The sequence below is a fragment of the Myxocyprinus asiaticus genome, chromosome 15 (genome assembly GCF_019703515.2).
Source record: "Myxocyprinus asiaticus isolate MX2 ecotype Aquarium Trade chromosome 15, UBuf_Myxa_2, whole genome shotgun sequence".
Classification (NCBI taxonomy): Eukaryota; Metazoa; Chordata; class Actinopteri; order Cypriniformes; family Catostomidae; genus Myxocyprinus; species Myxocyprinus asiaticus.
In genome coordinates, this window is record NC_059358.1 from 22,182,808 (window position 1) to 22,206,922 (window position 24,115).

At 41.4% G+C, this 24,115-nt stretch overlaps 1 protein-coding gene across 5 annotated transcripts in view; it reads right to left on the minus strand.

Moving 5' to 3' along the window:
* The window catches only part of LOC127453010 (Golgi-associated plant pathogenesis-related protein 1-like), a 40,933-nt gene that overhangs the window by 3,817 nt on the left and 13,001 nt on the right, over positions 1–24,115 (minus strand). The window contains exons 4-9 of one of the 5 annotated variants that reach the window (XR_007899349.1): positions 11,433–12,638; positions 8,163–8,619; positions 7,551–7,576; positions 3,735–3,881; positions 1,733–1,784; positions 1,501–1,609 (exon numbers count right to left, since the gene is read on the minus strand). Coding sequence is in view for 2 of the 5 variants with exons in the window: in XM_051718991.1 (XP_051574951.1) it covers positions 1,040–1,143; positions 1,501–1,609; positions 3,735–3,747 (226 nt within the window). In the remaining 3 variants the exon portion in view is untranslated. Of the gene's footprint in view, positions 1–1,039; positions 1,144–1,500; positions 1,610–1,732; positions 1,785–3,734; positions 4,821–7,550; positions 8,115–8,162; positions 8,620–11,432; positions 12,639–24,115 lie in introns of those variants that run through there. The other 4 variants (XR_007899350.1, XR_007899351.1, XM_051718991.1 and 1 more) reach the window with 4 other exon arrangements.

The window sequence follows — 24,115 nt, forward strand, 5'->3', positions numbered from 1 at the left end:
AACTTTTCTATTAAGCTTAAAAGAATATTCCGGGTTCAAGACAAGTTAAGCTCAAATTACCACAAAAAACTATTTTGACACGTCCCTCCTTTTCTTTGAAAAAAGCAAAAATCAAGGTTACAGTGAGACACTTACAATGAAAATGAATGGGAAGCAAGGCAAAAATGTGAAGCTTATAATTGTATAAAAGCTTAAAGTATTTTAAATTGCCGTTTTTGTAGTCGTTTTAGTGTTTGTTGACAATGTTGTCATTGCAATTGGATATAACTTTACACAAAAAAGGTTAGTAAGCGATTTTATCACACTAAAATCATGTTAACACAAAAATTGTTTACGTCTTTTGCTTAAACTTTGGAAAACTTTTGAAAATTTTAACATTTACAGATTGGCCCCATTCACTTCATTGTGTGTTTCACTGCAACCCAGACTTTTGCTTTTTTTTTTTTTTTTTTTTTTTTTAAGAAAAGGAGGGACGAGTCGAAATTAATGTTTGTGGCAATCAACATTATGCCACAAATGCTGTCGATTGAGCTTAACTTGTATTGAACCCGGATTAATCCTTTAACTTTATATGACCCAGACCACTATACATTTATTGACACTGTACAAATCACCCTGGAGTGGGCAGACATTCCATTCCACTTAGTAATCAACGTTAGGCCGAACATAGAGTTAGTCAATGCATAATGAGTCCCAGCTGTTGAGAAGAGAAAAGCCTACCAATTACTTTTCAACACCTTTGCTGAGCACCCTTTGAAAGAAGGTATATTTTGGCCTGAATATAAAAACCTGGTGTGAAATATCTCACTCAAACCCCTAAAACTGGCAGCCCACACAAGCCTTCCATCCATTGAACCTGAATAAACAAGGCAAGTCTCTTTTTGTCATAAATTCAAGTACAGCTCCTGTCTACAGGATGATCAATGGTTATCAAATGTTTGCAGGCAGAAATAAAGCTTGACCTAAGACACACTGTGCTATTCTCTATGAGAGGTGCCGGGAAACATGAAGTGGACACAGAAGACATGGGTGTTCATACCTGTTTGATCATAAGATGCCCAAGCTAAATTTTCTCCACAATTTCCTCTGCTAGACTCAGCGCTGTGCTTCAGAATCCGTGTGCTAGCAAGACTCTCTGCATATCTACAAAACACATGCATGTGAACACAAAAAAAAACTTTTTAAGTAAGCTGAAACATAACCGGATAAATCTTGGGTGAAAGCTTAATTGAATAGCATTTAACAGGAGTAACATGACAAAGAAGCCCATGGAAATGAAACAAGGTGGATTTAAAGGGATAGTTCACCCCAAGGTGAAAATTCTATCATAATTTAGTCACCCTCATGTTGTTCCGAACCTGGATGACTTTTGTGCTCCACAGGAGAAAGAAAATCATTCCTGTTTGGAACAACAGAATTTAAATTTTTCTGTGAACTATCCCTTTAAATAGCAAAGAGCAGAACAAACATAGATGGGAAAGGTCTCTTAAGAGGTCTCACCGGGCTGCCTCACGACTCAGTTTATTGCTGAGTTTTAAAGATGGGGCTTGATGCTTTCTCCTGTACTCATTATGAGTCTTCAGCACCTCCTCACAAAAAAGCCTGGAGGCTGCAATGATCAGAAAGCAGTATAATTTCTCTTAGTGAAAATAAAACAAACACAACAGATGTACAGCTTTGACATCCTTTCTAAGAATGTGAGTGAAAATTATATTCATTTTTATGCTAGTACCAGTTTGACTGTGGGGCGGGAGGGGGGATGGGTTGAGAGTAAACAAGTTTAACTGTGGGGCAGAAGGGGGGTTGGGTTGAGTAAACTAAAGAGCCACACTTTGTGTTTAAAGGGGTAATGCACCAAAGAAATGAAATTCATAATTTACTCACCCTTATGTTGTTCCAAACCCATATGACTTTCTTCAGTGGAACACAAAGGGAGATGTTAAGCGGAATGTTCACCTCAGTCATCATTCTCTTTCATTGCATCTTTTTTCCATACAATGAAAGCGAACAATGCTTAACATCTCCTTTTTTGTTTTACGGCGAAAAAAGAAAGTCTTGAAGGTATGATAACAGAATGTTCATTTTTGGGTGAACTTTCACTTTACTGTCGGTATCCTCTATATACATATTTTAAAGTGATAGTTCACCCAAAAATGAAAAGTCTCACCTTTTTCTCACCTTCATATCATCCCAGATCTGTATGACTTTTTCTGCTGAACACAAATGAACATTTTAGAAGAAAATTTCAGCTCTGTAGGTCCTCACAATGTAAGTGAATGGGTACCAACATTTTGAAGCTCTAAAATGCACATAAAGGCAGCATAAGGAAAAATCCATAAGACTCTAGTAGTTAAATCAATGTCTTCAGAAGCAATATGATAGGTGTGGGTGAGAAACAGATCAACATGTTTCTCAAACACTTTACGCTTCTTAAAGGAATATTCCGGGTTCAATAAAAGTTAAGTTCAGCTGACAACATTTGTGGCATTATGTTGATTACCACAAAAATTAATTTCGACTTGTCTCTCCCACAGTGAGGCATGTGGTCAATTTTTGAAGGGTTTAAAGGCAGAAATGTGAAACTTATAATTTTACATTCATTCTTCTGTTAAAATTAATGTATTATTTAAGCTGTAAAGTTGTTTAAATTGTCATTTTTACAGTCATTTTAGGGTTTCAGGGTTTGTTGACATTACATCGTAAAGTTGTAAAATTGGCTATAACTTTAAACAGAAAAGGTTAGTAAGTGATTTTAGCAGACTAAAATCATGTTTACATGCATATTGTTTATGTCTTGTGGCTACTTTTGAAACATTGAGTATTTTAACGTTTATGGATTGGCCCCATTCAAATCCATTTGTAAGTGCCTCACTGTAATCCAGATGTTTGCTTTTTTTTAAAGAAAAGGTGAGGCAAGTGCAAAAATGATTATTTTTATTATTATTATTTTAGTAATCAATATTATGCCACAGATGCTGTCTAATGAGCTTAACTTGTATTGAACCCGGAATATTCCTTTACGGTATGGATTTAACCACTGGAGTCATCCAGATTACTTTTATGCTGCCTTTATGTGCTTTTGGAGCTTCAAAATTTTGATACCCATTCACATGCATTGTGAGGACCAACAGAGCTGATATTCTCTTCTAAAATTCTTAATTTGTGTTCTACAGAACAAAGAAAGTCATACACATCTGGAATGGCATGAGGGTGAGTAAATGATGAGACAGTTTTCAATTCTGGGTGAACTATTCCTTTCAGCAAGATCACCAAGCCAAATCTATGTACAGGTATGTCTGCAGCCTTTCTGGATTGCATTGGCACAGCCATCTTTTATTAGCTCAAGTAAAGTTGCTTCGTATAAGTTTACTGAAGTAAAATTTTTTAAGCATGTTAGTCTATTTTGAGTGAAGCTATACAGGGCTTGAACATTCAGATGTACGAAATGATTGAAAGCAATGTTAGCTCTGAATATTACCAAACAAATATGCTTGTGACTATTACTGAGGCATAAATCCAACAGCATGATGCCATTCTTTTAAACAAAGAAAAGACTGAGTGACTAACAATCCCTGGCACACACAACAACAAGCACACATACAGCATGATATAGTTGGCATATACACAACCTGTGCTAACAAAACATCATTCAGCAGCAGAGGATGGCAGTGAAAGAGACTGAAGATATTAATTCCATAATATCACAGATGCAAAGACAAGAACTGCGCACTTACCTGACTTTCCCATGGTAAGAAGAGTCCTCTTAGTTGTGTTTTTGCTTGTATGCACTGTCACAGTTCCTGGCAGCTGTTACAATACTTCTCCTTTCTCCACCCCTTTCTCTTTCTTTCTATTTGGTCTGCAATCTAATTTTTCATCCACTGCAATGCATACACTTGATGTTTATTTCTAAACATTATACAAATATACTTCAAATGCCTCCTTTTTCAGCATTTCAAAAAGGGGGTATCTTTTTCTTTCTCTTTCCTCCTCACTTAACTTTCATTCTCTCGCATTTGTGTACAAGGGCAGAGGGGATTCTCTGCTAAGGACTATGGTGATGACATCATCTTTATAAGCCATGTGGCCATATATGGGTGTTGGCATTGCTGTTTCCAGCTGGAGACATTGAGCTAAAACCAAGTCCAAACCAAGAGAATGCACATTGCACAAGCATGCACACTTGAAAGAAAACTGTTTGTTTGTCAGATGGCTACTCAACCAATTATATCTCAGAACTGGGCAGGCTGTAAGAATTTAAAAGTTAAGCCCTAGCTGTTTAAAAGTGATATGGTTATAGTTCATCATTTTTTTTCTCTTTTTTTTTTTTTTTTTTCCTGAGGAAAAACGGAATGAGAGAAGGAAAAAATGGAACTGGCTGATAGCCCTATAACAGTAAAAAAAAAAATACTTATCAGCCATTATCCATAGAGGGTATGTCACTAATTAGATGAAATCCTGCAGTGTAATTACATTTTTTTCTATTAATGTTATTAAAGAAAATGCCAAAAAGTCCAGACATTGTGCCAAAATACACATGGGTGTGGATGTGTAAATCTATGTACCAGATAAAAACTTATGTTTTGTAATCACTAAAGGTTGAATAAATTAGTACCCTGAATGCAATTAACTTGTATTATTTCCTTAAATGGGTGCTGTGAAAACAAAGGCTAAACACATACAGCATCATCACATATATATTTGGTTACTTGATCAAATCAAACAAGACCATAAGATTCAAAACTACACTATATGTTAGAAAATAGACATTTTTGTGCAACAGTGTACAAATTTGATTTAAAAGAATAGTTCAACCAAAAATGAAATGACTCATTATTCACTTACCCTGATGCCATCCCAGATGTGTATGACTGTCATTCTTCAGCAGAACACAAATTAAGATTTTTAGAAAAATGTTGAAGCTCTATAGGTACTTATAATGTAAGTAAATGGGTGCCATTAGGCTGCTGGCTTTTTGACGGTCCAAAAGTCACATTTAGGCAGCATAAATGTAATCCACACAACTCCAGTCGATCAATTAATGTCTTCTTTAGCAATCCGATAGACTGGTATAAGAAACAAATCGATAAATAAATTGTTTTTAACTTTAAATCATTGCTTCTAACCAGCGCTGTACTTCTGTTCATTTAAATTAACTAACTCTCGCATGACATTCGCTCCTCTGTTGTATACAAAGCATGCACATCTGACTTCTCACGTGAACGCGCCATAGCGCTTACGACACTAAAGTGTCGACTGCTGGCAGGAAGCGATTTTTAAAGTTAAAAGTTTTAATTATCAATTTGTTTCTTACACCAACCTATCGATTTGCTTCAGAAGACATTAATTGATTAACTGGAGTCTTGTGGATTACTTTTATGCTTTTGGACCATCAAACAGCCAGAAGCCTGATGACACCTGTTTACTTGCATTATAAGGACATACAGATCTTCAAAATTTTTCATAAATCTTAATTTGCATTCTGCTGAATAAAGACAGTCATACACATATGGGATGGCATCAGGGTAAGTTAATAATGAGAGCATTTTCATTTTTGGGTGAACTTTTCCTTTAAGACAGCAGAACATTGCATTTTTGCAACATAAACTTAAAACCCATAATATCAGATCAGATAATATAAGGATTTGTTTTGGTCAAAATGTAAATAAGTAGGTGGCATTGCAATCGCTTATTAGACACAACAATAGAGCTGTTCAGTTTGTAATCCACAAACCCGGAAGATAATTCGCCATGGGTTCCCTCTGGATTTTTCTATGGGGTTTTATAATGGGAGTTTTACATTTATGAGTAAAATAAGGCCTGTGGTAAACATTACTAGACGATACGTGGACGTTTTGTTCTACAACATATATTACACACTTTCATACCTCAAAGGTCAATTTGGAACCCGTATTGAATTGAATACTTTTTTTTTTTTTTAATCACATGGTGGCTTCCAAATTCACGTTTGAGGTATGAAAGTGTGTAATATATGTTGTAGAACAAAACTTCCACGTATCGTCAAGTAATGTTTACCACAGAGCTTATTTTACTCGAATCTAAATCTTCCATTATAAAACCCCATAGGAAAATCCAGAGGGAGCCCATGTCGAATTAGACTTCCGGGTTCGCCTACAAATTGACGTCACGGCTGAAAAGCACTATAAAACCAGCTATCCAACAACGACCTCTGGTGTGCAGTCAAAGTACAGGTTTGAACGAAAGTTACATATTGCGTTCAGTAGTAATCAGATAATTCTCACTAGAGCATCTCATTGTAGATATTAAACAACAATGACAAACACCCTGATTGTAAATCCAAATAAAGGCACTTTTAAAACATAAAAGGTTTGTGAGTCCTCATTGTATCTTTATCTGGGTTTCTACATGATTATTAAAATGTTGTTTGTTCTTCAAAGAATTACGAAGATCAATAAAAAAAAGGCACATGAATAAATCTTCAAACAAAGAAAACAAAATCTAAGCAGAGTAGGCAACAATCAGATACAAATATATGGGGTGCAGTTCAGAAAATAAAACACATATTGTGTAAATATGTAATGGTATTGATTTAGAATATATTAGTATGATTACTCATACTGTATGTTGGTTTCTAAGCTTACATTTTGGCTTTCAAGGATATCCTGTATATTCATTTTCAATAACATACAGTACATTGGTTTCTGTCTCTGGCCACTGGTTTTCAAGTATACATATTGATGTCTTCTTTCATGTGTGAATTTTGTATTGGTTTGCTGAAAGCTTCATTGTACTGCTGCTAAATACACTGGTTAGTTTATATTTACAATTGTTAATATGCCTATATACTGTTTTAAAGAAATACATAAAGGTTTGCTGTAGTACATACTAAATTGCTAGCAAATGTAGTGGGTTACCAATATAGGTGTAATTGTATAATCACAAGTTTGCTGGCATTATCGTTAGATTGATTATGCCCTATAGCCTAGCCCATACTGGCCATAAAATCAGTTAATATACTTTTGGCCTCATGTAAACTCAATGGAGTCTCTAGGAGTCTCAGGAGACAGGGTGGAGCCATTTTACATACACTCACTCTGTCTTTGTCCACATGCATCAGCCAGCCCGGCTTCATGTGGTAAATTACACACACACATGATCCCAGACATAATAATTTTCTGGGTGAGGGTACACATGCACACTGGAATCGAACCAGTTCACATAAAGCTTACACCTGTGGGTTTCAGAAGGGTCCTGACAACGCCACCACAATGGCCCCATTACGGTATCCACACACAACATGATTTAGGAAGTCAAGGATAACTGTCATAAAGAATGTTGGGAGGATGCACAATGACTCTGTAGACAATCTCTTGTTTGTAGAGCACAGTTTCATAAACACGCAGAACTGGACTTTGGCCATCACAGAACTGTTCTGTTTGAATGTTCTGTTCTGTTGAACTCTTGTTTGAATCAGTCTGATTTTATAAACCTAAGATATTGCTGAACTGACTCGAGATGAGTTAGGGATAGTTCACACAAAAATGAAAATTCTCTCATTATATACTCACCCTCATGATATCTCAGGTGTGTATGACTTTCTCCACCAGAACACATTTGAAGAAAAACAGAAAAATAACTCATTATTATAGCTCAGTAGGCCCTTAAAATGCAAGTGAATGGAGATTTCTCTTTTGAAGCTCCAAAAATCACAGTCAGCATAAACGTCATCTATACGACACCAGCTGTTAATGTCTTCTAAAATGACACGGTGCAAAAAAAGCTAAATATTCAAGTACTTTTTAACTCTAAATCATGCTTCCGGTCATAAGGCACGCCATATTTCAGTGAAGTTTTAATGACTGTGTAACACTTCTCAGTGGAAGGAGGAGGCGAGAAGCAGATTTCCTGGTTCAGGTAAGCGTTTTATTTTCCTTACTGCAGCAAATGCACTCGTTCAGGGCTCTTACACTGTTCAGTGACTAACTCTAAAAATATACAAACTACTTCACAAAATAAACTCTTGGAATAATAAACTCTTGGCTTCACAATTGGCTCTCGGGTGCCCAGGCTCTCTCTCTCGTCTACCTGCTGTGTGGCTCTATTTATGCCGCTCTCCCCGTGCTCATTGAAATTAGAGACAGGTGTTAGACATTATTTAACTCAGATGTAAGTGCCCTTACCACTTTCTCTCTCTCCGGAGAGATGCTTGACCATGCCCCCGCTGCCACATACCCCCACTGCCCGACTCAGGCCGGGGCAGCATCTGGCCCGACTACCACCCCCCCCCATTCCTGGAAAGGAAATCGGCGACAGCCATCTGCGCTCCCGGTCTGTGGACCACCTTGAACTTAAACGGCTGAAGAGCCAGATACCAACGGGTGATCCGGGCATTGGTATCTTTCATGCAGTGGAGCCACTGGAGTGGGGCGTGATCGGAACAGAGAGTGAAGGCCCACCCCAACAGGTAGTATCGGAGAGTGAGGACCGCCCATTTGATGGCGAGACACTCCTTTTCCACGGTGCTGTACATAGTTTCCCTCAGCGAGAGCTTACGGCTAATGTACAGCACCGGGCGCTCCTCCCCCCCCCCACCACCTGCGAGAGTACGGCCCCCAGCCCTCTGTCTGAAGCATCTGTCTGTAAAACAAAAGGGAGAGAGAAGTCAGGTGAATGTAAAAGCGGCCCCCCGCAAAGTGCGGTTTTAACTTGCGTGAACGACCGCTGACACTGCTCTGTCCATTGGACCGGGTCTGGAGCTCCCTTTTTAGTGAGATCAATCAGCGGGCTGGTGACGTCCGAATAATTAGGTACGAACCTTCTATAATAGCCAGCCAGCCACAGGAACTGTCTCACCCCCTTTTTGGTCTTGGGTCTCGGGCAGGTCGCAATTGCCACTGTCTTGTCAATTTGGGGACGCACCTGCCCATGGCCCAAGTGGAACCCCAAATACCGTACCTTCACCCGTCCAATCGCGCACTTCTTCGGGTTCGCTGTGAGTCCCGCTCGGCACAGCGATCTCAGAACCGCCCTCAGATGTTGCATGTGCCGCTGCCAATCCTTGCTGTAAATGATGATGTCATCTAAATAGGCAGCGGCGTAAGCTGAATGCGGTCTGAGGATTTGATCCATGAGACGCTGAAACGTAGCCGGGGCTCCAAACAAACCGAATGGAAGTGTCACAAATCGGCGTAATCCAAATAGTGTGGAGAAGGCGGTTTTTTCACGGGAAATTGGTGTCAAGGGGATCTGCCAATAACCCTTCATCAAATCCAATGTCGAATAAAATCGAGCAGTGCCCAGCTGATCGAGCAACTCATCAACGCGAGGCATTGGATACGCATCAAATTTAGACACCGCGTTGACTTTCCTATAATCCACACAGAGTCGTACAGACCCGTCGCTCTTAGGCACTAGAACAACTGGGCTGGGCCAATCGCTGTGGGATTCTTCTATTACCCCCATATCGAGCATTGCGTCCAATTGTTCCCGAACGATTTTCTTCTTGTGTTCGGGTAATCGATAGGGGCGGCTACATACCAGGACCCCCGGCTCGGTCTCAATGTGGTGATGGATGAGGTTTGTACGTCCCGGTAGAGGGAAGAACACATCCGCAAACTCCTGTTGCAACCTAGAAACCTCCGCGAGTTGACTCGGTGAGAGGTGGTCTCTGCAAATGACCGGGGTGAACTGTTTATGTTTTGAACTCACTTCCGGTCCGAGCTCCGCCTTCTCGGGAACTACCGTAGCCAACATCACAGGAACCGCCTCTCTCCACAATTTCAGGAGATTGAGGTGGTATATTTGATGTGCGCCCCCTCTATCGGTTCGTTTAACCTCATAATCGAGATCTCCCACTCGTCGTGTGACCTCAAAGCGTCCTTGCCACTTGGCGAGTAATTTAGAGCTCGATGTGGGAAGCAATACAAGCACTTTATCTCCCGGTGCAAATTCCCTTAGCTGAGTTCCCCTGTCATACAGTCGGCACTGTCGTTCTTGAGCTTGGAGCAAATTCTCCTGTGTTAGTTGCCCCAAAGTGTGGAGTTTTGCTCTAAGATCAAGAACGTACTGAATTTCATTTTTACTGTTTGAAGTTCCCTCCTCCCAGGCCTCTCGCAATACATCAAGCACGCCGCGTGGGCGTCGCCCATACAGCAGCTCGAATGGAGAGAAGCCAGTGGAGGCTTGCGGGACCTCTCGTACTGCAAAAACAGGGGGTCGAGCCATTTATCCCAATTTCTAGCATCGTCATGCACAAACTTACGAATCATGTTTTTGAGGGTTTTATTAAATCGTTCCACCAGGCCATCCGTTTGAGGATGGTACACGCTGGTGCGAATCGATTTAATACTCAACAACTCGTACAGCTCGCGTAGTGTCCGTGACATAAACGTTGTGCCCTGATCGGTGAGGATTTCTTTCAGAATCCCCACCCGGGAGATTATTTTGAAGAGTGCCTCCGCAACACTGCGTGCTGAGATGTTGCAAAGAGGCACTGCTTCTGGATATTGCGTTGCATAGTCCACTAGGACCAATACAAAGCGATGTCCGCGTGCTGACCGTTCTAATGGCCCGACGAGGTCCATTCCAATTCTCTCAAAGGGGACCTCGATCAGAGGGAGAGGGCGCAATGGCGCTTTTGGGGTGGCCGGTGGGTTAACCAGCTGGCGTTCGCGGCATGCCGCACAACACCTGCGGACATCACCTCCAATGCCCGGCCAATAGAAATGGGCTATTAGACAGTTCAGTGTCTTCCTTTCTCCTAAGTGACCCGCCATGGGATTATAATGAGCCGCCTGGAATACCATTTCCCGACGGCTCCTTGGAATCAAAAGTTGGGTTGTATCCTCTTTGGTCCGAGTGTCCTGTGTCACTCTATACAACCGCTCATTTATCATTGCAAAATAGGGGTATGAAAGGGCGATGTCCGGCTGGAGTCTTTGACCATCGATAACTCTCACTTGGTCGAAGACGTGTTTGAGGGTTTCGTCTCGCGACTGCTCCAAAGGGAAATCCCCCTCAGGGAATTCCCTGAGAAGGGGAGGGGTTGCAGCCTCTCCCCCTCTCTCGTCATTATGACGTGGAGCTGTCGAGGATGGCCCTGGCTCCGCCTCCCCTGCCAGAGCATCACACATTACACATCTCCCTAACTTCGTACAGGACCCATCTGCGCAAATTCCCTTTAATAAAACTCTAAAATCAGGCCAATCAGTCCCCAAAATCAACAGATGGGTGAGGCGGGAACTAACCGCGGCCTCCACTCTATGCTTTTTCCCCCGGAATTTAATTGTCAGGGTCACCACCGGATACTTGTGAATATCCCCGTGTACACATTTCCCCTTCACCGTTTTAGTTGTGACCAATGCCTCGGGTTGAACCAGGCGTTGGTGGATAGTGGTTTGATTACAACCAGTGTCCACCAACGCTTGGTGAGTACACCCCTTGACACTTACCGGTATCCGGTACGCTCCGGCCCGGTATCCGGTACACTCCGGCCCGGTCGGGGGCAGCCTGTGGGAGGTCAGAGACCCGCACCACCATCCCCAGCTCCATCAGAGGGCACTGATCTCGGAAGTGGCTCGGGTCTCCGCACCTCCAGCAGGCCGGCCCAGGCGCTACGCCCGCACTTGCATCGGCGGGCGCCCCCCCCTGAGGGGGAGAGCGGCGGGGCATTGGAGTAGGGGAAGGTGTCGCCTCCAACACCTGGGGAACTGGTCTCAGGGGCTGAAGTCCTCCTTGTCTGCATGGGGCAGGAACGGGACCTGGAGAGAGAGCAGAACGAGAGGAGAGAGGGGAGGGGAAGAAACAGAGGGAGGAGAGAAAATGTAGGAGGGGTCTTCCGCCCTCGGGATCACCGCCATGTGGTCCTCCGCAAGCCGGACAGCTTCCTCCAACGATGCCGGGCGGTGGCACTGGACCCACTCCGCCGTCCCTTTTGGCAGTCGATGTGTGAATTGCTCCAGTACCACCTGGTCGATAATTCCATGGACGTCGCGGTCCCCCGCTAGCAGCCATCTTCGGCAGGCGTCACGGAGCCGCTGGGCGAAGGCAAATGGGCGGTCGGAGCTCTCCAACTTCAAGCTCCGGAAGAGTTGACGACTTTCCTCCGGAATGCGACCAACCCGTTGCAAGATGGATCTCTTTAAATCTCTGTAGGCCAGGAGGCTCATCGCTGGCAGTTGTTGAGCCGTGAGCTGGGCTTCCCCGGACAATAGTGGGATCAGTCGGGCCGCCCATTGGCCGAGCGGCCAGCCCCAGATCTCGGCGGTCCGCTCAAACAAATCCAGGAAGGCCTCGGGGTCATCCGCCGCCCCCATTTTCTGTAATGCTGGCGGGGGTAACGGCGTGGGAGTGTCCGGGGTCGCGGCTGAGGACGCCTCCTGGCTCAGGAGGCTCCGGATCGCCTGCCGGTCCTCGGCTTGAGCGTGCAGTAGCTCGACAAACTGGCGATCTTGATCTTGTCGAAGCTCAAGCAGTGTCTGTTGGTGGCTCTGATGTAGGCTGGCGAGGGCTTGGAGGATCTCCGCCAACTGGGAAGACTCTACGGGGCAACTTCCATCCATCTTCGACCCAAACTTCAATTCCCGGGTTTCGGCACCAGTGTAAGGAGGAGGCGAGAAGCAGCTTTCCTGGTTCAGGTAAGGATTTATTTTCTCTGTCTGTAGCACAATTACAATTTCACAGTCTTTGCGTTATGCACTAAGTTAATCTACAATCGCACACCGCTTCACAAAATAAACTCTCATCATTTGTAATAATAACACTCTTTGTTTCTTATTCGGGTCTGTGGTGCCCAGGCTCTCTCTCTCTCTTCTATCTGCGGTGTGTCTCTATTTATGCCGCTCTCCCCGTGCTCACTGAAATTAGAGACAGGTGTTAGACATCATTTAGCTCAGGTGTAAGCGCCCTTACCGCTTTCTCTCTCTCCGGAGAGATGCTTGACCACGCCCCCGCTGCCACACACTGATGCCTCATGACCTTTTCCAAAAGCAGTAATCACCACTCCCAGAGTATCTGCCGCTTTAGGGGTGTGTGTGCTACTCCCAAAAATAGTAAAAAGCAGGTGGCGCAGCTGTAAGTACCTGCAGAACTGATCTAGGAATCCTGAAATGTTGGACCAAATTTTCAAACGATCTCAACCTATAGGTCACTGAGTATATTAACACCCCTCTCAATCCACTCCAACCAACAGAAAGGGGACTCACCAATAAGCAACTTTGGGTTTAGCCATATGCTTGAAGCAACATTTAAATAAATGTCTGAATTAAACACTCTGGACACATTTGTCCATAGCGCATGCAGATGCGAGATAATGGGGTGCAACTTAACTTCCCCAATTAGTATAATATAAAGGCTTTATAATAGTAAAATAGGGGCAATAACTTTCTGTTCAATTCCAAACCAGGGAGGAGCTCTCTCAGGTGGAAGTTACCAATGAGCTAAATGTCTGAGACCGAACGCATAATAATAAAACAAAATCTTGGGTAGGCCTAGCCCACCTTTGTCAATTGGCCTACGTAACTTATTGCAATGTAACCTGGGACTCTTTCAATTCCAAATGAAGGACTTCGCTATACTATCAAATTGCTTAAAATAAGAGAGGGGGACATCTACAGGGAGAGGTTGTAGTAGGTAGTTGAATTCTGGAATACAATTCATTTTAATAACATTAACCTTCCCAATCATTGATACATGTAATGAAGCCCACCTGTCCACATCATTCGAAAACCTTTTTATTAAGGGGTCAAAATTAACTCTAACTAAATCAGACAAATTTGCTGGGAATAAAATTCCCAAATACTTAATTCCCTGTTTGGGCCACTGGAAGGCGGCCGGCTGAAAAGCCATTATTTGGCAGTACGCTGTCAAAGCCAAAGCTTCGGATTTAGACCAATTGACTTTGTATCCTGAGAATTTGGAAAAGGAATTAATAATTCTGTGGAGGCAAGGCATAGATCTAGTATGGTCAGAGACAAATAATAAAATATCATCTGCGTAAAGCAAAAGCTTATGCGCCATACCTCCCGCAATCACCCCTAGAAAATCATCCTCCTTTCTTATCGCGGCTGCTAATGGTTCCAGGGCAAGACAGAACAACAATGGGGAAAGAGGGCAACCCTGCCGGGTGCCCCTATCCAGAGTAAAATAATCTGAAATTAGTCCATTTGTTTGTACTGCCACTACAGGGTGTCTATAAAGTAGCTTAATCCAACCAATAAAAGTACTCCCGAACACATACATTTCCAAAATCTTAAAAAGATAATCCCATTCTACCATATTAAATGCCTTTTCGGCGTCAAGTGAGATGGCACGACCGGAGATTGTTCATTCGCTACTGACCAAACGATATTGATGAGACGCCTAATGTTATCAGAAGAGCTACAGCCTCGAATAAACCCCGCCTAATCTATAAGAGATGTCATAACTTTACTTAATCGATTAGCCAGAACTTTTGACAAAATTTTTACATCTAACTGGATCAGGGAAATTGGGCGGTAACTTTTACACTCGCTTGGATCTTTGTCCTTTTTAAGAATCAGACTGATCTGGGCTTGTGTCATGGTTGGAGGGAGCTTTCCATTCTTTAATGATTCAGTATAAACTTCTAACAAAAGTGGAGCCAGTTCTGTAGCATAAGATTTGAAAAACTCAGCGGCAAAGCCGTCAGGCCCCGGAGCCTTGCCTGTAGGTAAGGCCTTAATAACCACGCCAAGCTCCTCCAAGTTTATCTCAGAATCTAGAGAATTTTTTTGCTCAGTCGTCAGTTTTGGGAGATCTAATGGCTCCACAAAGTTCCCAATATCTTCGACGAAGACGTGGAACTATAGAGATCAGAGTAGAATTCTTTAAAAGCATTATTAATATCAATGGCCGAGGTAAATATTTCACCACCAGCAGATTTCACTGAGGGAATGGTAGGAAAAGACTCTCTCTGCTTTATATATCTAGCCAAAAGTTTTCCTGCTTTGTCCCCCGACTCAAAGTGTGACTGTCTTGCCCTGAATAGTCAAAACTCCACTTTCCACGACAAAATAGTATTATATCTGTATTTCAATCGGGTCAATTCTCTGAGGTCATCAGATGACAAACGGCGCTTCAGCTCTGCCTCTGCATTTTTAATATTTCCTTCCAACTCCACAAGTTCTCGTGCTTTGGATTTTTTGGTGAATAAGGCATACTGTATGATTCGACCCCTAAGAACTGCCTTAAGTGCCTCCCAAGCCACGCCCACAGAGGATACTGAGGACCAGTTGGTCTCCATATAAACACTGATTTCAGTTTTTAACATTTGTTGGAAATCAGAATTTTGCAAAAGGGACACATTAAGGCGCCAACTATATGATTTATTTTTCTCTGTATATGGCAACACCTCTAATCTCACCAGGGCAGATCTGAGACTAAGATATTTCCAATTGAGCAATCAACAACAGATGAAATGAGGGTTTTGGATATTAAAAAAAAAATCTATTCTAGAATAAATCTTTTGGACTGATGAAAAAAAATGTATAGTCCCTACCAGATGGGTTCAAAAGTCTCCAAATATCCGTAAGACCAAGATTTTTACACATCCTGTGAAGCGTCAATGTTGCTCTAGGGGATTTACACACTTTTGCTTCACTGTGATCAAGGACTGAGTCCATCAAAAGATTAAAGTCTCCTCCCAATATTATCATGAGGGATGCCAGCGATTTGCAGCATCCCTTCAAGATCTATAAAAAAAGCCCTGCTCATCAGCATTAGGTGTGTAAATATTAGCCAAAATCAACCTTTGCCCTTGAATTTCAGCTAAAACAATAATGATTCTCCCTAATTTATCTTTAGTCTGTTTGAGACATTTGAATTATAGATGTTTATTAATCAATATAATGACTCCCTTGCTCTTACTTGAGCCAGCACTAAAAAAAAACATGTCCACCCCATATCTTCCCAAATTTTTCAGCTTCCTGCGGGGAGAGATGTGTTTCTTGAAGAAACACTATATCATATTTCTTACATTTAAAAAAGTAATAACCTTCCTTCTTTTTATGGGGTGCCTCAACTCATTTACATTCCATGTGGAGAGAGATAGTACACTCATATTAACATTTGACATTTTGATATAGTAGAAAAAATAAATTGTGTCTCAAAAACAAAATTATACAGACCACATTCCCCATTAGTGAAACAATCAAATCCCGAACTTCCCCCCGAACAAAACAAACAGAAAAAAGAAAAATGTGCACATTAACCCTGCGCACGAAAGCGCCAACTGGCAACAGTCCCCCTAAACTCAAAAGGTCCATGAATGCCCACAAGCCCCCACAACAACATTTCCATCGGATTGCTCACTTTTGGTCAAAATTACATAACAGAAAATACTTTGTAAAATAAACCCCAGCCAATAGGAAGAATGAACACAAAGAACATGTAGATTAATTCACAGAACTGTCTCAAAGGTGTGATCTTCCACAAAACAAATTCCAGCTGATATAAAACCGTTCATTTTCCTCGGACAGACAAACGAATGTTCAGCGGATGACGTAATCATTCCAATGTCCCATAAAAATACTCAATAAAACAAACTCCAGCCAGCAGGAGGAATAAGCATGAAGAACGAACAATTAATCCACAGCTGTTCCAAAGGAGTGTTATTCAACAGAACAAGCTCCAGTCGCTAGGCGGAACCAATATAAAAAGAAACAAAACCGGCATCCCGGTTCCCCAGATGATCGAGTCAATTCACTCGGAGGCCGCATAAAAGTATATACCGTGACTTACACATTTCGTCAACTTTATAAAAGACATCCTTTGTGTGAGCATGTAGATATTTTGAGGTCATCCGTAGTGTCCATTCTCAAACTGGCCGGGAACTTCAATGCAAAAGTAATCTTTCGTCAATGCAAAAGTTTCTTTAAGGAAAAGTGTTATTCACAAAACAAATTCCAGCCGCTCGGCGGAGCCAACGCAAAAAGAAAAAAGAAACCAAAATGATGCCCAGCTTCCTCAAAAGCCAGAGTAAGTACAGAGTAAGTCAACACACTCACATGAGAAACACCCAATGGTTTACTCACCCATTGATTCAATAAAAGACTGCCTGATTGGGACATGTAAATACTTTGCGACCATCCTTCGTTTCTATTCTCAGTTTGGCCAGAAACAGAGCAAAAGTGATCTTTCGCTGATGTAAGAGTTTCTTACATTCCTTGAACCAATCGTGTTTCTCTCGTCGAACTCGCGAAGTCCGGGAACAAGAAAATATTATGGTTCTTCCAAGAAAACTTCCCTTTGCTCCTCGCCTGGCGCAACACAAGATCTTTATCAGATGATCTCCCTCAGCAAATCTGTGAGCTGGGACTCTGTGAGCTCACTCGATTTCCAGCTTGTGGCCTGTTATGTCGAGCAGACTCGGGAAAAGCTCTTCTAGGAAATTCACCATATCTCTGCCCTCCTCATGCTCAGGAATTCCAACAATTCGAACGTTATTCCTGTGGCTTCTATTCTCAAGATCTTCAAGCTTTTCAAGGAGACGTTCCAAATCAACTTTGGTTGCGGGCGGATTAGCAGTTAATTCCCTCTCTGAAGATTCCAGACAATCGATTCGTCTCTCAACATCAGTCACTTTATAACTAAATCAGATAATTTTATTTCCATCGCCATAATCGATGGACGTATTACAGCGAGATCCTCCAAGTCAGCAAGAACCTTCGTCAACATCACCAACATGTTGGACAACTGACGCTGGATCTCCTCTCCCTCTGCGCCATCCAAATCGAGTCCCCGGTCTGTAGGCCTGTCGGGGCTTTCATCCTGAACGCATAAGTGTCTTTTAATGTCTCCAGAGCCCGAGGATTTTGACTTCTTTGCCATGTTTTGCCTCAAAAAGAAAGTGTGTAACTGGGTGTATCAAATTTCACCAGATTATAACATGAAAATAATTAAAAATTTAGCAAAGTGCGCAGAGCTCTTCGCTCACACGTCTGCTTCTTGCATGGCGTCACGTGACCTTCATTTAGAGACAATTTTGATATCCCGGCCGGACGCTTTTTTTCAGGTCCAAAAAGAGGACATGTCCCAGGAAAATAAATTATGTATGGTCACCCTGTAATAAATAGTCGCATAATAATACATGCCATAATAAATTATTTATTTTTACCAGTCATTTTATTTTTTTGACATGCTTATAGAGAAAATGTGTTATCAAAGAGTTTTTTACAAACAGAAATTATTTGTCTCGCTGCTCCCAATAACGCACAGATAATGAGAAACGAAATAAACATATTCAGAACTGAAAATAAATCCATCAAAAGGCAATAACTTACTGAATTAGTTTCATTAAAAATCTAAAGATAAGCTGTTGTGTTGTCTATTTTAGAATCAAAGTGTTTGGAACATTCTTTGTTTCATAAAATAGATTGGTGTTCTTTCATCATTTTCGGATTTACTTACCGCTGTAAAAAAAAGAAAAAAAAAAGTAAACAAACTGTGGTTGGTCGCTTTACATAACCATCAGACAGCCTCTTATCTGCCAGTAGTTAATGGTAATGCGCTATTTTAGTTTGTGATCTGTCGTTACAAAAGAAGTAGAAAGACGCTGCGTGATTCTGAGCAGCAGCTAAGCGTTATTTTTTTCTCCACCCGTTTTCTGGCAGGTCCCGCCTCCTGCATTTGCATTGGCTACTAAGAGCTACTTGGGCTGCGATTGGGCAGTTGTTGAACCACTATATGAACCACTGCGATTGGGCAGTGGTTCATATAGCCTTAGGAACGTATTCACCTTATTTAGCCCCGCCCCTTTTCCGCGCTCTGCTCTTCCGAATTTTGTCATCTAACTTAGTTTTTGTATTGAAGCTACTGAGAAGAGACGATAAGAATGGATTACATGTGGGAGCACATAAAGTATTTTTCACCAAGAGTGGATGGTGTGAGTCTACACCACCCCTTTACTACGTGAAAATGCAATTTACCCAGAGGTAAACTGGACCTGGCAGGTCACATTCAGACAGCCAAGTAGGGTTGCCACGATTTGTCGCGTATGGTCAGATGGCGTCATGGTGAAATAGTTCCAGATCGCCAATTTAGGGTGGGTAAAGGACCGTCTGAAAAGTCCACAAATGGTGGTAAAACTGTGGAGTTTTTTTAAAATGTAAAATGTTCAGTAAGATCAAACAATGTATGAATACAATCATAAAGACAAGTACAGGTGAAGGAAAAAAATAAACAAATAAAATAAATACAAATTATTTAATATATATATATATATATATATATATATATATATATATATAAACCATCCAAAATGTATACATAAAAACGACAAATAATCAAAAAAATTTAAATACATATATTTTTAACATATAAATGATGTATTTTTTTTATAAGTCATGGGTCAGGAAAGCTCTCATTTTAGCATATAATTTTTTATTAATAACGCATATTAACTCAATGCATTTATTGCTAAGACTGTGGAGGAGTTTAATTTAAGTGTCCCTTATTTTAAAACTTCAAAAGTGGCATCCCTAGCTATGACACACTGCACTTTTTCATAATACAAGCGTTTTCAATTCTGCTTAATTTTTAGGTTTCAACTTGTTAATAATTTGTGTTAAAAATGTGTAGTTGATATGAAATTTCCAACAGTGACAGCTCATATACAAGCTCAACATTAAAGAAAATTACAATTGTAATTTTTAAAATTAATTTGTCACCCTGCATTTTTTTAGAGACTTAAATGTGATTAAAATTGTTGTAAACAATATAAAATAAAACATACATTAAACATCAGCCACAACATTAAAACCACCTGCCTAATATTGTGTAGGTCCCCCTCATGCCGCCAAAACAGCGCCAACCCCGCATCTCAGAATAGCATTCTGAGGTGCTATGCTTCTCACCACAACTGTACAGACAGGTTATCTGAGTTACCGTAGACTTTATCAGTTCAAACCAGGCAGGCCATTCTCTATTGACCTCTCTCATCAACGAGGCATTTCCGTCCACAGAACTGCCGCTCACTAGATTTTTTTTGTTTGTTTGTTTTTGGCACCATTTGGAGTAAATTCTAGAGACTGTTGTGTGTGAAAATCCCTGGAGATCAGCAGTTACAGAAATACTCAAACCAGCCCGTCTGGCACCAAACATGGCGGACAAACTCATACTTGCTGTGTATTCATTCCCTGTCCTCTATTATATTTGTCTGTCAAGCTAAAAAGATAGTAATTGTGGAGGGAGAGCCTGGAGAAGAGTTTCAGTGTTTACTGGTACATTGTAAAAAAGATCTGGCCTCTTCCCTGTGTGATAAACGCCTTCCAAAAGGACCTTACACACTCCCATACACCAAATGGTCTGTCTGAGCCTTCCCTAGTGTGTAATGGGGCTTTTCCACTGCACGGTACAGCTCAACTCGACTCGACTCTGCTTGCTTTTTGGGGGTTTTCCACTGTGGATAGTACCTGGTACCTGATACTTTTTTAGTACCACCTCGGTCGAGGTTCCAAGCGAGCCGAGCCGATACTAAATGTGATGTCAAAACCCTGCAGATCACTAATTGGTCAGAGAGAATTGTCACTATCAGCGTCACTGGATTTGCGACACAAGACATCAGCCCGCTAGTTTTAAAGTTAGCAACAGCGACAGCGATATCATTTGTTCACGCGACTTTCAAATTGTAAAAAGAAATGGCTATGCGCAAAACCATGCCGTGGTCAATAAACGAGGTGCAGACGTTCCTCTCATTAGCAACGAACGAAATGACGTGAAACGAAAAAGTCTGTCAGGAAATGTCTCAGCTGTTGGCCACACATGGCTACCACCGGACCTACCAACAGTGTAGGGAAAAGTTAAAAAAACTTAAGTGACTACAGAACCATCAAGGACCACAACAGCCGGAGTGGTTCAAACAGAAGAAAGTGGAAGTGGTTCGACCAAATGGACGCAATCTATGGCAATAGACCGGCGAGCAATGGGAGGGAGAGTGCCCTGGACTCTGCGTTGTTGGAGTCCATGATGGAGGATGGTACATTTTGTTACGTTAACTCTATATTCTGCTTGAAAACTTCACTTTATTTAGTTGACCAGCTACTGGAAAGCTTGCTTCTAAAACAACCAGGCCAATATAACTGTTACACTCGTGTAAAATCACCATGCAACAACTGCTTTATGCAGCACAATGAGCTAGTAGCGAACAGCTAGCGTTCATGTTATTGTTTATGGTCTGTAATGTTTGTGTCACGTTTAAGATTATGTCACGGCAGTAGAGGCGGTGCAACTATGACGATCAGCCTATAAATCCCACCCACGTTGAGGCGGCACTAAACTGCAGTGGAAAAGCAAGCTCAGAAAAGTAAAGCGAGCAGAGTCGAGTCGAACCGAACTGTAACGTGTGGTTAAGTGGTGGCTCAGCAGTTAAGGCTCTGGATTAATGACCAGAAGGTCAGGGGTTCAAGCCTCAGCACTGCCAAGATGCCACTGTTGGGCCCTTGAGCAAGGTCCTTGCTCCTATCTGTATCATGGCTGACCCTGCACTCTGACCCTTGGGATATGCAAAAAAAAGAATGTCACTGTATAAGTGCAAATGTATAATGTGTGTCAAAATAAAGGCTTCTTCTTCAAATAAAGGCTTCTTATGCCATGTTAGGGCATCTACACACTAGAGTTAACGCTGCGTCAGAGAACGCTGTGAATGCATTAATTTCAAAGGGGACGGTGCATCGGAAGGACAAAGAGGGAAAACACAAGGGTTGTAAAGGGTCTGATAGTGAAGCTCCGTCATGCAACCAAAGTTGAAAACATTGAAACTTTTGCTACAACGCACTCTGGTGTAGGCGTCCGTTGACCAATGGGAATCTCGGAGAGGCGGGACTAGTTGCACTATGAAATAAAAAAAAAAAATTTTTTTTTAAAAAGACACTCATACATACAGTGTATTCATTACCTGTCCTCTATTAGCATCCTCTGTCAGGCTAAAAAGATAATAATTGAGAGAGAGCCTGAAGAAGAGTTTCAGTGTTTACTGGTACAGTGTAAAAAAAATATATATTTTAAATAGCCATCTCTATTCGTGACCGCCTCTTTGTAGTGCACACCTTCCAAACCGATCCTTTGCACTCCCATAAATCAAACGCTCCATCTGAACTTCACACAATGGAAAGCTCAGACGGAGCGTTTGGCACATGGGAGTGCGTAAGGTATGTTTCGAAGGCGTGTATTACAGTGGGAAGAGGCGGTCACGGATAGAGATGGCTATTTAAAATATATCTTAATGACAATGTACCAGTAAACATTCAAACACTTCTCCAGGCTCTCTCTCCACTATTACTATCTTTTTAGCCTGACAGAGAAAGACAAGAGGACAGAGAATGAATACACCGCATGTTAGAGCTTGTCCACTGTGGTGATGAGGGCGTGGTTGTGTATCTGTCTGCGGGAGAGAGAGCGGAAAAGGCTCACCACCTGGGTGGTCATTATCTCGAACACCTGTTTCTTGTTGTAGTGATGGTGGAAGGAGACATAAAAAGGCGCACGAGGCGTCAGAGTGAGACTGTACCTGTGTGTGCTCGTTAGAAGACTTTACTCATTTGTGTGTGACTATCTGGCAACTGAGTGCCTTTTTGTTTATGTTTTATGAACAACACTGAAGAGTAATAAAAATACTCACGTTGACAGTTCGCTGCCACCTGACTCCTTAATTGCCCAGACAACATCCACTGTATATTCAAACATCTATTTTTGCATTTATTCAGTGTATTCATTCTATTCTGGTTTATTTCATTCAATTTTTTACAAATTAAAGTTTGTTATTCATTTAACAAATCATCTGGTTGTGTGTAATCATTCATCTACTGGATCTTCGTGCATCAAAGAGGGAACCTAAATCGCATCACTTTGGGGTTTTCCTTTTGAGGAATTTAAGTCTTAATACTGCTCTAGAATCAAATAAGATGGCTTTTTAAATGATGTTATGACAAAAGAGCTCATTCTAGATAAAAAATGTATTAGCGAACAACAAACACAAAGCATAAAATACATTTTACTTTACATTTTACCTTGTACAAAGGGAACGTTATCTTCCGCTTGACGGGGCCCAAACAATCTTTTGCACACTTGCACTAAAAAGAGAGACGCTTCAGGATGGAGATCTCCTTATAGACCTTATTCACGCTAGCGCCATCTTTGATTTTTAATGGGAATGGCTGTGAGGGATAGACTAACAGGCTGGGTTTCCCAATAACGTTGCAACTTAAGCTTTTACAATCATCTTAACTGACATTGCTCGTTATTTTACGATGGAGTAACGCCTGTTTCCCAAAACAGCATGTAGATAGCGTTAAAAAGTAGAACTTAAGTGCTTCGATATGGGAGCTGTCCGGTCCAAAGGTGCTGATCACCTTGGCAAATATGTCCAGAGTTTGTCTTCTCAACATGAAAATAATGTGGAAATGCTAACAAACATGGAAGTTGTTTGTAACCTTGTCGAGGCACGGAAATTTAACTGTAAATGAATTAATTACAGAAATAATGATGGCTTGAGTAAGACCGTTTCAGATTTATTGATGCTCAATCATAGAGATGAATGAAAGTGACGCAATAAATGCATGTAACGTGAATGTACACGATGTGAATCATAAGCGACTCTCACGTAGCCTAAAGTATTTTGGCTAGAAACTGAACAAATGCACACAGAACAGGATTAAAATGATGGGCATCAGTACTGAACTACTCATAGACCTATCTAAATATTAATAGATCATCTAGTTGGAGTGCGAGGCATTGTGTACTTGTAGCCTTACTGCCATTATGCATCATGCAATTTGTTACTGCCTTGTAAAATGACTATAGGCGAGTCGATTTGAAACATCCATTAAAAGGGAGGAAGGAGGAGGAAGAGATAGAGGGAGACTCTCATTGAACACTCTTACTCTAATATCCTTTGTTAACCATACTTTATTTATTCAGGCATATTTTAAGTTTTAAACTGCATGGTCACATTACATTACTCATGTCATCTTAAATAATCTGTTTAATACGAATATCTTTCTATTGCCATTACAATCATGCTTATCAAAGGAGGCTAATATAATGTTATACTGTATTACGTGTCTTGTAATTTAGACCTATCATGTTGTATGCGGAGACTGCCTCTTGATTACCTTTTTTTTAT